Here is a 17,077-nt window from a genome sequence, read left to right as displayed (position 1 = left end):
GCTTGTACATTCAAAGGTCCACAAACATCTTAATGAATAAGTCCAAGTAGTTTTTTTGGCCCAATTACCCTTTGCAAAGAATGGACGCTTGGTCAGTTTGCCTTTTGGACAAGATTTATAGACAAGTAATTCACCTAAGGTGAGTTCCCTCAAAGGCTCGTCCTTTGTAAGTCTTTGAATTCTATCATACCCAGTGACCTAGTCTCAAATGCCATAAATACATCACATTATCATTATCGCTCTTTTAAAGTTTATTGGTCTTAGGTTTCGCTACTTTGAAAAACTTAGTATTAAGAGCGATGGGTTCATTAGGTCACTGAATATAAAGCTTGTTTTCCAAACATGCGATACACAATAGTGATCCATTGAAAGAAATAGATATATTAGAACTTGTGAAAGTCATAACAAATTGTTCTAATTGCAACATGGAAACTGAAATTAAATTTCTACTAAAATCCGTATTAAAATATACATCTTTCAAAATTAAATATTTATTTCCAAACTTCAAGCGAGCTCTTCCTTAGTTTTGCAGCCTTTGCCAGAGGAAAGAAATTAGCAAGGAACTTCTGAGCTAACTCCTCCCATGTAGGGATAGAATTCGCCTGTAAGGATATCAACCAACTCTTCGCCCTATCCTTTAGTGAAAATGGGAATAGCCTCAATCTTATAGCATCATCGCTCACCCCATTCATCTTGAACGTAGCACATAACTCCAAAAAATTAGCTATGTGTAAATTGGGGTCCTCCGTTGGCATACCTCTGAACTGAACAGTTGATTGGACCATTTGAAGAATTGCTGGCTTAATCTCAAAATTATTTGCAGCAATGGTTGGAGGTTTGATGCATGAATGCACTCCTGTAACAGTAGGAAGTACATAATCTCTCAAAGTTCTTGGTCCTTGCTCCCTTGGAACGTCTGTAACATTATTAGCACCATTTCCCAAATTGTCAGCCATGGTAAACTCCAATCTTTTCTTTGCCCTTCGCTTCGGTCTACACGTATTTTCAATTTCCACATCTATTGGTATAATCTCATTTTGTCTATTTCTTCGCATATACCAAAAATTTATGAAACACAATAGAACCTTAATCCAAATAAATGTTAAACAAAAATAAAATAAAATAAAACAACCAAATTAGAACAAACAACAATTAACTGTGATATTGGAAATTAAATCCCCGGCAGCAGCGCCAAAAACTTGATCTATGAAAATTAGCACGCAAGTATACATGATTGATTCATGTAGTATATAATAAGTAGAGTATCGTTCCCACGAATACAATTTTCCAAATACCACTAATGGTTCTTTAACTTTCTATTTGGTGAATTTAAACTTAAATGAATAATTAAAATTAAAATGAATACTCTAAATTATGAACATAATTTAAATAACTATAAGCAAAGAAATAAATCAACTAATTAAAAATATATACTAAAAAGCCTAGGAATTAATTTCATCAAATTTTCATTCTATTAATTTTACTAATCAATTATAAATCTCTTCTTCCTATTCTAATAACAGGTTAATATAATCGATAGCTATTCTTTTTGAAGATATAAGATCTCAGTCTATATGCAAGTTTTCTACATTTTTGTGATAAACTTGAACATATAGAAGGAATTAAGCAAAGAAACATAATTATTACACAAGTCATACATGTACTTTCGTCCAATATGCAACCTATGTCTATATAATGATAGCATATTAAATTCTCATATTTCGAATTTTGAATCAAAACCATTAAACCAAGTAAATAGTGATCAAGTATTTACCAGCATTAAACAAACATCACATAGATTAGAATACAGAAGAAGTATCAATATAATATCATAATAAAATTAAATAGAAATCCTAGTGACTACATTAATCCCTAGATAAAAGAAATTAGTTCATAGATAACTTGATGAAAATAAACTTCAAATAATTATTCATAGAAAATAACCTAAAGAATTCAGATGAAAAATAAATCCAATTACAGTAGCCTTTTCTAAATCTAGGGTTTTTCAAACTAAAACTGCTTATCAAAAATCCCAGAATAATGTTCCTTAAATAGTTTTCCAAGGTTCTCAAGTGAAAATACCGTTTTGCCCTTCAAAAAGTGGCTAAAAATATGAAAAATGCGTTGATAGCGTTGTGGCGCTATGTCTTGAGCGTTGTAGCGCTATAATCAGAGCCAAAATACCCTAAAAATTGTTTCACTAGCGCTGTAGCGCTGATCTTCTGGTCTTGATAGCGTTGTAGTGCTTGCTTTGTAGCACTGTGGCGCTATTAGCAGATTCAATCAGAGTTTAACACATCCTTCCTAGCGCTATAGAGCCTCTTTGCTAGCGTTGTAGCGCTATTGACATTATCACACCTCTGACATATTGCTCCCGAAAAACACGATTTTCTCCAAATTATCTCCATTTTCTTCCACTTTCACTTCATTCCTCTCTTTTCACCAACTTAGCATGGAAACCCGGAAACATGAACAAACGAGCATAATTCTACAATAAAATAGCCCTAAACTCATGAAAACCTACCTAAAAACTAGATCCTAAACGAGCCTAAAACTCGTTTATCACTACGTCAGACCATAGTTGAGTTGATCACGAACGTGTGGAGACGGTGCCATCTGAGCATTGGCATATTTCTTGATGGCCTCAAAACAAGTCTGCACAGACTTTGCACCAAACATGTCTTGGAGCTGATCCATGATTTTGAAGGTCGTCTTGACAGTCTCGAACATACTAGTCAACATGTAGTGACGTGCCTTGTGATTAGCCGCCTGCCAACGCTCTTATTTATCTCTTACAGACTAAGGAGCTCTTTCAGTTGGAACTTCTGGGTATTCCTCGGTCATGACGAACTTGGCGTTGTCACCAATCAACACTATGTTGATATTCTGCTTCCACATAAGGAAGTTTTCTCCAGTGAGTTTCTCCATAGAAAGTTAATAAATGATTGGAGTAGACACAACCATACTTAAAACTACCAATTATCAATAAAATAGAAATAAATTACTTTTGCTCAATTAAACTTCTATTCACTCTAATTTCTAGAAATAGCACAGCATATACCATAAATATGTATGATATGGAAAAAATATCAAAATAATCATATCTTTATTTCTTTAGGTTTTTAACTATCCTATGATATCGTTGTCCTAGTTGGCGAGAGTCAAAAATACTGTTGACGGTAAGAACTCGTCAACGATTGATGGTTAGAAAACTTCAATCTTTATACTATAAGAAGCTATGAATTAGATAGAAAGCACTCTAAACAACAGGAGAAAACTCAGGAAAGCATGAGAACCAGAAGCATATATTTCATAAGTCTCATTTTTACATTCAGTTTTCCAACCCCTTAGCCTGAGGGGTTGGAGCCTATTTATAGGGGAGGCTCTATTGGCTCAGGAGACAAACAAGTCCCAGACCACTGGGACGTACATAGGTACTCTGATAAAGTAGTGGCTCAGGGCGTAGTGGTGTCTACCCTGATGGTGTCAGAGTCGTGGCCTTGGACATAGTATTGTCGGCTCTGGCGCATGGTCGGGGGTGTCCAAGTGGTCTCACCACTCTTCGTATAGGTCCGTACCGCCACTACTCCTCAGACGCAGATCATAGGGTCGTGCCTCTGTTCTCTCCATAACAGTACACCCCGTGTCAGCGTACGTGTTCCGTACTCGGTGGTCCTCATCAATTCCCGTTCAATGCTCCATGTTCGTTTGGCATATCAACAAGATTCCCCTAAGTGATCTCATGCCTGTGCCAAGGAGGCTTCATCCTATGCATGCCCTGAGAAGTCGAGGTGCCGAGGGTCAGGGCCGGCCTATGCGGATCGCATAGACACGAGGCTAGGAGCACGGGTACCTCAACACACCCCTCACCCTCGCATAGCGAGGCTGTCTCTCCTCCTTCCGAACGCAGCGTCGCGAGGCTAGGAACACGGATACCTCAACACAGCCCTCACCCTCGCATAGCGAGGCTGACGTTCTTCCTCTGAGGTGCAGCGTCGCGAGGCTAGGAGCACGGACACCTCAACACAGCCCTCACCCTCGCATAGCGAGGGTCCCTCGCATAGCGAGGCTGACGTTCTTCCTCCGAGTGTGGACGAGGCTTGATGCCTGCTGGAATGGGGCGCACGCGGATGGCCAGCTGGGGACCTTCGCATAGCGAGGGTGAAGCTTGGCAAGTGGCCGAAGTCCCTCGCCTAGTGAGGGTGACTCTCTTACCCCAACTCCCTCACCATCATGCGATGCCCTTTCAAGATGTCTCGTAGTATAGAGCTTCACTTGTGAATAGAATTCACAGGGAAAAAATTCCACATTTACACTTCCCCCCGAGTCTATAAGTACACTTTTAAGTGTGTTTGTAGACTCTCTCTATTTTTCTTGCTTGACACGCACGGCCAGCCTTGGGGGACTTAGCCTTGGAAATTTTTCCAACGTCGCTCGAAGAAGCCCGAAGTGTGGCTTGGAGTTGTGTTTCTTCTTAGTGTTTGAAGAAACACAATAGCCACCTAATACTTGGGGGATCCACGTAAGTTCCTAAGGTTGCGTAAGGACTAATCATCCTCAATCGCAGATCCCAAGTTTCGAAGCCACTTGTCCACACCAAGATCTGCGTAGCCTAGCGGCATGCTCTCCAACTTATTTTCACGAGTTCAAGGGTTCTATCCTCCTCCAAAGCTCTTGAGGTGCTCTAGTAGGTCCCTCTTATTGTCGTTGTTCATGGATCACATATTTTTCTTTGATCTGATGGCGATAATCTTTCCGGTGCACCTTGATTATACTTGTAAGGACACATTAACCCGTTGGGCTGTTGGGGTCCTTTTATATTCATTGCGCGCGCTTGTTATTTTTTTGCGAGAAGCGTCCTTCTCATCCTTATACATAGTACTATTTTTTCCAAGGGTCACTTGTAAGACCCTTTTTGGCTAGCCGGCTTAATGGCCGATCTAGACTTATTGGGCGATTCCCTCCTTACGGCCTCACCTCTTGGGGTGTCGGCCTTTAGTTAGAGGTCATCCTTTTAGACCGTTCCTTTGATATTCATAAGGGTAGCTAATCCTTTTGAATATAAGAGAGAATTTTTTTTTTTTGCTCATGCCTCCTGTCCTACCCCCCAAGTGCTTGGTGAGATTTAATTCAGCAGGCAGTTCGGTTGATGCTCGCATGAAAAAGAAAAAAATCACATGTGAAGTTGTGAACATTTTCATTTATAGTAATCAGATTACAACGACATGCATATAGAGGGCTTACATTTACTTGGGGGTTATGTAGGTAACCTCTTTGATTCTCGTCTACTGAGATAGCCTATCCTGCGACAAACTAAACACAGCTACTGCCTGTGTTGGGAGTGGAAGTCTTACGAGTAGTATTTCCTTAGATGTTCCGCGCCATTTGACCCTTCATTGGTTAGGGGCTGTGCAGGGGACTCGCCCATTCCCGCCTTTAAGTTCGCGTGACCATCCTCTACACGAATATACTTCTGCGCTCTCTCGTAGAAGTCATCTAGATCTGTGACTTCCCTCTTGAGCATATTATCCCACAACTTGCTTCCCGGAAGCACCCCGGCGGTGATGTCCATTTTTAACTCTCTGCGGGTCAGGCTCCCCACTTTGGTCGCTTCCATATTGAACCTATGGATATAGTTTTTTAGGCTCTCATTTTCGCCCTGTTTTACATTGGCTAGGCTAGTTCCTGGCATTGTATAGTCACGGACGGCATGATGCTGCTGGAGAAATTCGTCTGAAAATTGTTGCCAAGACCTGACGGACCCCGGTCGAAGTCTCTTAAACCATTTGTATGCGGGCCCTTTCAACGTGACTGTGAAACAGTGGCATCTAGCCCCGCTACTTATCCCCCTCAGCTTCATTAAGTCATTGAATGCGTCTAGATGGTACTTGGGGTCGGTGCTTCCTTCATACGGGGTCATATGAGGCTCCTTGAAGTTGGCTGGGAGTCGAATGGCTTGGATCTCTTTGGTGAAAGGCGATTCATAGTCGAACTCTTCCTCAAGGCTCTGCCCTCCAGACACGGTGACAATCTTACTCCGCAGGCTCTTCATCTCCGTATCGAGGTCTTGCCTCCTCTTCTTCAGGGAGTCCCTCAACATGGATGGGTTGACATCTTCCTTTCCTTTGCCGTCCCGGGGGACAGTAGGAGGGGTAGTTCTCTTATTCGCCCTCTTCTTGCTGAGCTCCTCTCGTAGGTCTGAGGGCGTCCTCTTTGAGGTGACCTCGACGTCGTTGCGAGAGCCACCATTGTTCCCTTGCTTTGGCTCCTGGGGGTGTTACTGGTGGAGTATCTGGTTCTTCCGTCGTCTACTGGGACAGTGGTTTCCCGACCCTTCTCTTTCCTCTTGGGCAGGGTCACGTTTGACTTACCTTGCAACAGGTCATTCAGCACCTCCTGCATGTTCTCCAGGGTAGTCTCCAGTCTTTGGTTTTTACAGTGCAGTTCACGAATCTCCTCTTCATAGAAACGAGATTTAGAACTCGAGCTCACGGAATGGACCCGGGGTTGCTTATCGCGTCTGTGCGTTGAGGGGCCCGGGTCTTGCCGGCCGGAGTTCGGTACCTTCGGTGGTTTGGGAGGAGGGAACTCGTTGGCGTTCCCGGGTGGTGCAGTAGTTGTCCTTGGAGGATTCTCACCGGGCGGGATGGCTGGAGACGAGGCCTCCTTGTCATTCTGGTGAACCTCAGGGTCCCTTGGGGGGTCTACGTCTCGGGGTGGAGGTGGATCCTTCATGGAGGCCTTCAGCTGGACTCCGGTAAGGTGGACCTCCACCTCTCGAGGCTCCTTGAGATGCTTCGAACGTCTCGGCATTTTTCCTTGCTGGAAGTAATGGCAGAACAGTAGCTTGGTGCTTACGTTCCCACGGACGGCGCCAAACTGTTGACGGTAAGAACTCGTCAACGATTGATGGCTAGAAAACTTCAATCTTTATACTATAAGAAGCTATGAATTAGATATAAAGCACTCTAAACAACAGGAGAAAACTCAGGAAAGCATGAGAACCAGAAGCATATATTTCATAAGTCTCATTTTTACATTCAGTTTTCCAACCCCTTAGCCTGAGGGGTTGGAGCCTATTTATAGGGGAGGCTCTATTGGCCCAGGATACAAACAAGTCCCAGACCACTGGGACGTACATAGGTACTCTGATAAAGTAGTGGCTCAGGGCATAGTGGTGTCTACCCTGATGGTGTCAGAGTCGTGGCCTTGGACATAGTATTGTCGGCTCTGGCGCATGGTCGGGGGTGTCCAAGTGGTCTCACCACTCTTCGTACAGGTCCGTACTGCCACTACTCCTCAGACGCAGATCATAGGGTCGTGCCTCTGTTCTCTCCATAACCGTACACCCCGTGTCAGCGCACGTGTTCCGTACTCGGTGGTCCTCATCAATTCCCGTTCAATGCTCCATGTTCGTTTGGCATATCAACAAGATTCCCCTAAGTGATCTCATGCCTGTGCCAAGGAGGCTTCATCCTATGCATGTCCTGAGAAGTCGAGGTGCCGAGGGTCAGGGCCGGCCTATGCGGATCGCATAGACACGAGGCTAGGAGCACGGGTACCTCAACACACCCCTCACCCTCGCATAGCGAGGCTGCCTCTCCTCCTTCCGAGCGCAGCGTCGCGAGGCTAGGAACACGGATACCTCAACACAGCCCTCACCCTCGCATAGCGAGGCTGACGTTCTTCCTCTGAGGTGCAGCGTCGCGAGGCTAGGAGCACGGACACCTCAACACAGCCCTCACCCTCGCATAGCGAGGCTGACGTTCTTCCTCCGAGTGTGGACGAGGCTTGATGCCTGCTGGAATGGGGCGCACGCGGATGGCCAGCTGGGGACCTTCGCATAGCGAGGGTGAAGCTTGGCAAGTGGCCGAAGTCCCTCGCCTAGTGAGGGTGACTCTCTTACCCCAACTCCCTCACCATCATGCGATGCCCTTTCAAGATGTCTCGTAGTATAGAGCTTCACTTGTGAATAGAATTCACAGGGAAAAAATTCCACATTTACAAATACCATTAGTTAAATATAGTTGTAAACTCATTTAATAATGGACACCATTATTAACAACCTACTATTTGATCAAAATAAGAAAAAGAATCTCTTATTTTATGAGCTAGACCTACCTTTTCGATAATCATAGATTTAAACCTAGTAGTCACCGTAGGGGTGAGTCTAGTAGAATTTGACCTATAATTATCTATATTTCAAAATCTAACCATGTCAAAATAACTAATGAACACCTTCCGCAGGGGGACGAATCAAAACGTCTCTAGGTCCCATTAAGTTATTGACCTTGTTAAACCAATGGTGGAGATCGAATATAATTTTTTTAAATCAGCTCATTATAAAAATAGTAATTTTATTATTAATTTTTTAAAATTAATGACTATGATTCTCCAAAAAATTGTAAAATTAAATTTTTAAAACCAAAGTCCTATAATTTTCTATTAATTCTAAAGGGTCACATTGAAACAAATTCAATTAAATTAGAATTAATTTGTTGCTAATCACTATTTAGGTTTAACTATTATAATAAACATATACAATTAAGTCCAACTCAGGAAAATAGGCTTTAACAATTAGGCTTCTATGAAGGAGGGCTGAGTCCAGTATGTTGTTCTCACTACTAAGGCCCCCATACTACCATACAAGGTCCAAAAGATAGAAATTTAAACATTCATCTTATTAATTGCTATTAATTTATTAAGCCCACTTAGTCATGCAAAGCAAATAAGCCTTTACAAGTGGAACCACCCACAAGAAAGGAATTTAAATTTTACATTTTTTAATGGGCCCAAATAAATCCTATCATTTTATGAATGTTTTATTTAGCAAAATCCACATATTAAGCAAACATATGGGCGACTATATGCATTTAACCCCAATTGAAAAAATACCACATAGTGCAAACAAACATGTTATAATTAGATGGGCCTAATCATGTTACTATATGAGCAAGCCCATGAATTTATGCAAAAATACCACAATTTATTTCATTTGCAAAATTACCACAATTAATTTTCTCGATTTTATCCAAAATTCGAATTAATTAAATTTTGCAAAAAATAAATAAGTCAATTTAAATAAAGTTTATCAACAATTAACCAAAGTTAATTTAAATTTCATTTATGAACAGCCAACATAGTTTAGGCCATTTTGAAAAATATTATTTTAATTTAAATAGAATTTATCCACAATTTACAAAAGTTAATTTAAATCCCATTTAGTAAAAATATATTTTATTAATTTCTTTGCAAAACGTGATATTTTTAAAAAATTTAACTAGTTATAAAATTTCCAACAAATATCACTAGCTCTTTTTGAAAAAACATCTTAACAATTAAACAAATTTAAATATCCATAAAAATATCTAGTCAACAAATTTTCAAATTTCAAAATATTTAAATCAAAAGAGTAATCAGATATTTTATTTTCAAAGAAAAGATTTCAAAGAATATCAAGTATTTAAAAAAGATCTTTAATATCTAATAACTTAATTCTAATATTTTAATATATTAAATTATGTAAAATTAATTAGTTAACCTATTTTTAAATTTGAATTTGAATCTTTGTTGAAAATATCTATTTTTTAAAGATCAAACAACAAAAATATCGTATTACAAAAGAGATATATTTAAATAATATAAAAAATATGATATTTTTGTATTAACCCATTAAAAAATACATTCAAAATTCAAATTTTAAGAAAAAATTTATCACAGGGCGCAGCCAGTGAAAGTTGGTGGCCGCGACCACAGGATGATTTTGGGCATTTTTCGCGTTCTGCCTGCGGCCAAAAGGTTAATGGTGGCCGGGGCACTAGTCGTTGATACACAAGTCGCGACCACAGCCCAAACAAATTTTCTATAAAATTTTGTGTAATTTTTTAGTACATACACGTTATCTAAATAATTATTACGATGTTTTACATCAAATAAAGTATTTATATAACAATTATTTGCAAAGAAAACAAAACAAAATAACCCAAATATGCTAATAATCACATAAAATTTTATATGCAGCATAAAAAACAAAAAATCCATCAAATTACTCAACACATCAAATAATTCAATTTTATCATGTTCATGCATGAAAATAAAGATTACCGAAGGCTCTGAGGCTAGTTGTTGGGAAAAACTTATACATGATCTTGTTTATTTTCATGTAAATCTTATATTAAACAAATAATATAAGACAACGTAGAACATGTTTCTATAATTGAATTTAAATAAAGGTAATGATAAGAACACTTATAATATACGCAACAGAATATATTAATCCTTCCTTTAGTTTCTATAACCATTGTATCCTTTCTTTCTTAGGGTATCACCAAGAAAGTGAACCGATCTTCAAATTTCTTCACAGCCTTCTAAAGTATCCTTAAAATCACCTAGACTAGAGTGGACAATTCTCAACACAAGAGATAGATATAAAGAAAATAAGAGAAGAGAATTTAGAGGCTTAGAAAAGGACTTTTGCTGTAGAGAGAATCTAAAACCCAGAGCATCAAGAATAGATATTCTGTTCTTCTTTTCATCAGTCATATCGGCTCAATCAAATGTTTTCAACTCTCACAAAGCATTCCTTTTATAGGCTCAATTAAGTCATTTATTTTAATTAAAAAATCCATAAAATAATAAATAATATCAGCCATTAGGTCGAAATTATTATGGGATTTAGGCCCGTGAAATTTCTCATTTAATTATAAGCTCGTTCGACTTAAAAACAAGATCCGGATTATTTTCTATTGATTATTTAATTAAATAATTATTTTAATCTTTTATCAAATTAATTATTTAAAATATGAACCTTGATTAAAACTTATTTATTAATTTAGGAACCAATTTGTCTTAATTAATAAATCTGCCCTAAAATCTCTTTTCTTCTTTAGATTTTATACCTCTGTGAAACTATCAAAATTGATCTGGTCAACTTTGATAATTCTAATTGATAATTAAATGAATTAATTTAGACTATCTAGATGATTTTATCATAGGTACAGTGTGGACCATGGGCCTATGAAATCAAGCTCGAATAAGTTATCATAAATTCAACAAATAAATTTATTAACTTATTAATTCCTCGTGATTCCACTTAAGACTCAGAATTGCACTCTTGAATTCATAGAACATTCTATAACCAATATAGATATGTTATTAGTTATCAATTGTTACAACCATAATTATCACTCATTCCTCTATAGACGGTCTATAATGAGATGGGACTAAAAATACCGTTTTACCCCTCATTGTATTTTATTCTTAAAACACTTAATTCCTTGTAAATCATATTTTCAGTAAACTAATATTAATTACTGAAATTAGATCTCTATCATTTAGCTCCTTAAACCAAACTAAAAGGAAACCATCGTTTTACTTCTTCATTAGAATTTATAGATGTTCATATCTATGATTAACATTCCCAATCAATTGTTCTACCAAGTTCCCAAGATGTAAGTATGGGTTAGTCCATAAGGTAAGCAGGTAACGAACAAGTCAAAGAACTCCAATAATACAATCAGTTAGAATACTAACCACTCAGATTTGAGATTGAATTGACCTATGGTCAACTATGTGATATGACTAGAATAGATAATAACGATATCTTTACTTATCCTATCTACTATCAATATCGGTCCAGTCCGATGTAACAAATACATCCAATCTTATCTACTTTGCTAATGTTCTGGAAAGAACATAACACTACAATGTGTAAGTAGATCATATAGTAGATTGGCAAGTTAGTGTAAATCTTGTGCACTTACTAATCTTAGGACTAACTTATGTTTCAATAGATAATCATATTTATATTTCATTGTGATTACATCGCTATAAATATGATTATCTATATGTTCAAGACTTAATAGAAGTTTATATTAAACAAATAATCATGAAATTAAAACATGTGAGTGATAAACGAGTATTAAGCTCGTTTATGGTCTAGTTTTTACGAAGGTTTTCATTAGTTTAGGGCTATTTTTTTGCAGAATTATGCTTGTTTGTTCACATTTCAGGTTTTTGATGCTAAGATGGTGAAAAGAGTGGAATGAAGTAAAAGTGGAAGAAAATGGAGTTATTTTGGAGAAAATTGAGTCATTTGGGTGCAAGAAGTCCAAGTAATGTTTTTGTGAATAGCACTACAGCACTATCATAATGGCGCTACAGCGCAAGAAAGACAACTTTAAAGCCATTTGTTTATGTAATTAGCGTGACAACGCTTCAAAACTAGTGGTACAACGCTTGAAGACTATGAAGATTAGCGTCCTAGCGCTAGTACATCAATTTTTGAGGCAATTTGGCACTGTTAACAGCGCTCAAAACCTAGCGCTACAGCACTATCGACGCGATTTTCAAATCTGATGCCACTTTTAGAAGGACAAAACGGTCTTTTCACTTAGAAGCATTGGCAAAATATTTAAGGGACATTAATCTGCGAATTTAGGAGGCAGTTTTAGTTTTATAAACCTTAGATCTAGAAAAGACTGTTGTGATTATTGTAATTAGATTTCTTTTTCTTGTTTATGACTTCACAGATTTCTTTTTCATCTAAATTCTTTAGGTTATTTTCTATAAACAATTATCTGAATTTTATTGTCATCATGTCATCTATGAAATAAATCCTTTATCTAGGGATTAATGTAGTCTCTTGAATTTCAATTTAATTTTATTATGATGTTCTATTGATACTTTTTCTCTGTTCTAATCTATATGATGTTTGTTTAAAGCTAGTAAATACTTTATCACTGTTTACTTGACTTAATGGTTTTGATTCAAAATTAAAAATATGAGAATTGAATATGCTATCATTATATAGACATAGGTTGCATATTGGACGAAAGTACTTGTATGACTTGTGTAGTAATTAGGTTTCCATGCTTAATGCCTTCTATATGTTTAAGTTTATCACAGAAATGTAGAAAACCTGCATATAGGCTGAGATCTTATATCTTTAAAAAGAATAGGAATCGATTTATGTTAACCTGCTACTAGAATAGGAACAAGAGATTTAGAATTGATTAGTAAAATTAATAGAATGAAAATTTGATGAAATTAATTCATAGGCTTTTTATTATTGATTTTTAATTCGTTGATTCATTGTTCTTTTTATAATTATTTTAATTGTGTTTGTAGTTTAAAATTATTCATTTTAATTTCAATTATTCATCTTAATTTTAATCACCAAATAGAATTTGAAATGCAATTATTTGTAATTGGTTAATAGTCTCTGTAGGACGATCTCTATTCTTATAGAATTTATTACTTGACATGACCACTTATACTTGCGTGTAGAATTTGCAGATCAAGTTTTTGGAACCGTTGCTAGGCACTAATAATCAATATCAAATATAATTGTTTTTCAATCTACTTTGGTTTTAATTTAACATTTTCTAAATCGATTTGCTTTTAAATTTCTCAATTTTAGGTGACCTATTTTATGCGACGTAAGGGTTCGAAAATACTAGTACCTGTTGATCCTGAGATTTAGAAGACCTGCAAAATCGAACGAAAAAAGAAAAGACTTGAAAAGATGGCCCAGAACGTCAATAATGTTGCTAATAACAATTTGAATTAGGGTAATGTGCGGAACGCTGCAACTGAGGTAGACTTACCCCTGAGGGACTATGTACTCCCTACTGTTACAGGGGTACATTCTAGTATTCACCCACCTACTGTGTAGGCGAACAATTTTGAGATCAAGCCTTCGATTATACAAATGGTTCAGAATTTCGTTCAGTTTGGGGGGCTACTTAATGAGGATCTGAACCTCCGTATTACCAACATTTTGGAGTTATGTTATACTTTCAATCCATTGTGACATGGGAAGATCTTTCTCAAAAATTTCTCACTAAGTATTTCCCTTCCGCTAAATCAGCCCGGATTAGAGGTGAAATAAATAATTTCTGTCAATTTGAGGGGGAATCGTTATATGACGCTTTGGAAAGGTTTAAAGAGCTACTTCAAAAATGTCCACATCATGGTATAGTGAAATGGATTTTGGTGCATACTTTCTATAATGGACTAAGGGGAAACACAAGGACAATAATTGATGCAGCAGCAGGTGGAGCATTTATGAGCAAAAGCGCTAACGAAGCTTATGAGCTTTTAGAGGAGATGGCCATGATTAATTATAATTGGCCATCTGAGCGAGAAAATAAGAAGTTGGTAGGAGTTCTAGGAGTTGATCATATTGCTATGCTCACTGGTCAAATTGCTTTGCTAACGAAACAAATGCAACAACAAAACAACATTTCAGCTCAAGCGATGCAACTATAACCCGCTCCTATCATTTGTGAGATATGTGGAGGCCCTCATCATTTTTAGCAATGTCCAGCGACGAGTTCTTATTTAGTAGATGATATCCCTCTTTAAGAGGTTCAATCCATTGGTAATTTCCCAATGCAATCGAAACAACCCATACCCTAACACTTATACTCCAGCATATAAGAACCATTCGAATTTTTCGTGGAGTAATAATCAAGGGCACCAACCATAGCATCATCCAAATCCACCTCAATATCCTCTACATAGACCATCTTATGGGCTAAACCCAAGACCCTTTTATGATACTCAAAGGCCACAAATACTGAAACACCAACAACCACCGCCTCAAATGACTAAACCAGAGGTATCCGTTGATTCATTGAGCCAATTTATGACAGAAATCGGATCTTCTATTCTGATCTTAGAAATACAAGTTTGCCAACTTGTAAAGTTAATGGCGAATTGTAATCAAGGGGCTATACCTAGCTCAACTGTGGTGAATCCCAAGGAGCAATGTCAAGCTTTGAGGATTGGGACTAAGTATGAGGGGCCTACAGTAGAAAACAAGTGTAAGAAGATTGAAGATCAACATGTCACTAATCCAGTACAAGAGGAGGCTACTGAAGACCTTCCAAATACAGAGAAGTCAAAACACACCGAGTCTACACCCAAGATTCCTTACCCTCAGCGATTCCGAAAGGCAAATCTTGACAAGCAATTCTCCAAATTTCTCGAAGTATTTAAGAAACTTCACATTAACATTCCTTTTGCAGAAGCTCTTGAAAAAATCCATAGTTATGTGAAGTTTATGAAGGAGATATTGTCTAATAAAAGAAAAATGGAGGATTATGAAACTGTGGCATTGACAGAAGAGTGCAGTGCAATAATTCAAAAGAAACTTCCTCAAAAGTTGAGAAATCGAAGCAGCTTCACTATACCTTGTACCGTTGGGAATTTTCATTGTGAGAGGGCTTTATGTGATCTAGGTGCAAGCATTAATCTAATGCCACTGTTCATATTTAGAAGACTCAGTTTGGGGGAAGCTAGACCCACTACGGTTACTCTACAACTGTCCGACCGTTCATTGACATACCCCCGAGGGATTATCGAAGACATTCTAGTCAAAGTGGGAAAATTCGTCTTTCTTGCTGATTTTATTGTTCTTGATATGGAGGAAGATGAAGATGTTCCAATTATTTTGGAAAGACCATTTTTAGTCACCAGTCAAGCCTTGATAGATGTTCAAAAAGGAGAGTTGAGGCTAAGAGTGCAGGGTGATGATGTTGTATTTAATGTGTTCAAGGCTTTGAAGTATCCTAGAGCAAGTGATAGTTTCTTTAGTGTGAATGTAATTGAGGAACAATTGTCAACGAGAAAACTTATTGAAGATTCGCTTGAGATGAGCCTTATTTCACAAGGAGTGGAAGACTGTGATGGCATTGAGGTTATTGAATATGTAAATTGGCTAAATTCTGCTGGACCTATTTAAAAGAAGAAATATGAGGAACTTGGACAAGGGCCGGAGAGACCACTACCATCTATAAAGAAACCACCAGTACTTGAATTGAAAACTTTAGCAGAACATCTTAAATACGCCTATTTGGGTAAGAATGATACTCTCCCTGTTATAATTTATACTTCATTATCTATTGTTGAAGAGGAAAAATTATTAAGAATACTTCGAGCTCATAAATTTTCCATTGGTTGGAGTATGGCTGATATAAAGGAAATAGCCCCTCTACTGTTATGCATCGTATTCTCATGGAGGACAGTAAGGCTAGCATTGATGCTCAAAGGAGGCTAAATCCTGCTATGAAGGAGGTGGTTCGAAAAGAAATTTTGAAGTGGTTAGATGCTGGTGTTATTTATCCAATCTCGGATAGTTCGTGGGTGAGCCCAGTACAAGTGGTTCCAAAAAAAGGGGGATTGACAGTAGTCAAAAATGAGAATAATGAGATAATTCCAACTCGTATAGTGAGGGGGTGGAGAATTTGTATTGACTATAGGAAACTAAACAAGGCAACAAGGAAAGATCACTTCCTATTGCCTTTTATTGATCAAATGCTCGATAGACTATCGGGCCATCACTTCTGTTGTTTTTTAGATGGGTATTCTGGTTATCACCAAATACCTATTGCTCCCGAAGATCAAGAGAAAACAACTTTTACTTGTCCTTATGGTACGTTTGCTTTTCGTAGAATGCCATTTGGATTATGCAATGATCCTGCTACTTTTCAGTGATGCATGATATCACTATTTTCTGATATGGTAGAGAAGAGCATTGAAATATTTTTGGATGATTTCTCAGTCTTTGGCCCTTCATTTGATATGTGTTTATAGAATTTGGAGAAGGTGTTAAAGAGATGCGAAGAATCTAATTTGGTCCTGAATTAGGAAAAATGTCACTTTATGGTGAGTGAAGGAATTGTTTTGGGCCATAAGATTTCGAGCAAAGGCATAGAAATAGATCGTGCGAAGGTATCAACTATTGAGAACTGGCCTCCTCCAATTTCAATTAAGGGTGTTCAGAGTTTTCTTGGGCATGCTGGATTTTATCGAAAATTTATTAAAGATTCCTCCTAGATTTCTAAACCCCTATCTGCACTATTAATGAATGGAGCACAATTTAATTTTGATGATGCTTGTAAAAGTGCATTCAATACTTTGAAAGAGAAATTGATCACTGTATCGATTGTGGTACCACCGAATTGGGAACTTCCCTTTGAATTGATTTGCGATGCGAGTGATTACGCAGTTGGAGCGGTTCTGGGACAGCGAGTTGAAAAGGTATTCCAAACAATTTATTATGCTAGTAGGA

At 37.6% G+C, this 17,077-nt stretch overlaps 2 protein-coding genes and 1 non-coding gene across 3 annotated transcripts in view; 1 reads left to right on the top strand and 2 right to left on the bottom strand.

Annotated features, from left to right (window-relative positions):
* Positions 1 to 14,531, bottom strand: part of LOC133799901 (FH protein interacting protein FIP2-like) — a 42,059-nt gene extending 27,528 nt beyond the window's left edge. The window contains exons 1-2 of the mRNA XM_062237891.1: positions 14,431 to 14,531; positions 13,464 to 13,488 (exon numbers count right to left, since the gene is read on the bottom strand). Coding sequence (XP_062093875.1) covers positions 13,464 to 13,488; positions 14,431 to 14,531 — 126 coding nt within the window. The remainder of the gene's footprint in view (positions 1 to 13,463; positions 13,489 to 14,430) is intronic.
* Positions 13,873 to 13,979, bottom strand: LOC133803046 (small nucleolar RNA R71). The gene has a single exon (XR_009877777.1). It is a non-coding gene; the product is annotated as a small nucleolar RNA R71 (small nucleolar RNA).
* Positions 14,532 to 15,097: 566 nt separating the features above from the next.
* Positions 15,098 to 15,748, top strand: LOC133799900 (uncharacterized). Its single transcript, XM_062237890.1, has one exon. The coding sequence runs from the start codon at positions 15,098 to 15,100 to the stop codon at positions 15,746 to 15,748; it is 651 nt and encodes a 216-aa protein (XP_062093874.1).
* Positions 15,749 to 17,077: the final 1,329 nt, after the last annotated feature.

This window comes from Humulus lupulus, chromosome 9 (assembly GCF_963169125.1).
Source record: "Humulus lupulus chromosome 9, drHumLupu1.1, whole genome shotgun sequence".
Taxonomy (NCBI): domain Eukaryota; kingdom Viridiplantae; phylum Streptophyta; class Magnoliopsida; order Rosales; family Cannabaceae; genus Humulus; species Humulus lupulus.
The sequence above is the reverse complement of the archived record's forward strand: the minus strand, read 5'-3'. Positions and strand labels throughout refer to the sequence as shown.

Bases quoted from the DNA above. Each gene is read 5' to 3' on its own strand.
- LOC133799900 (XM_062237890.1), top strand. From the start codon at position 15,098: ATGGAGGATTATGAAACTGTGGCATTGACAGAAGAGTGCAGTGCAATA.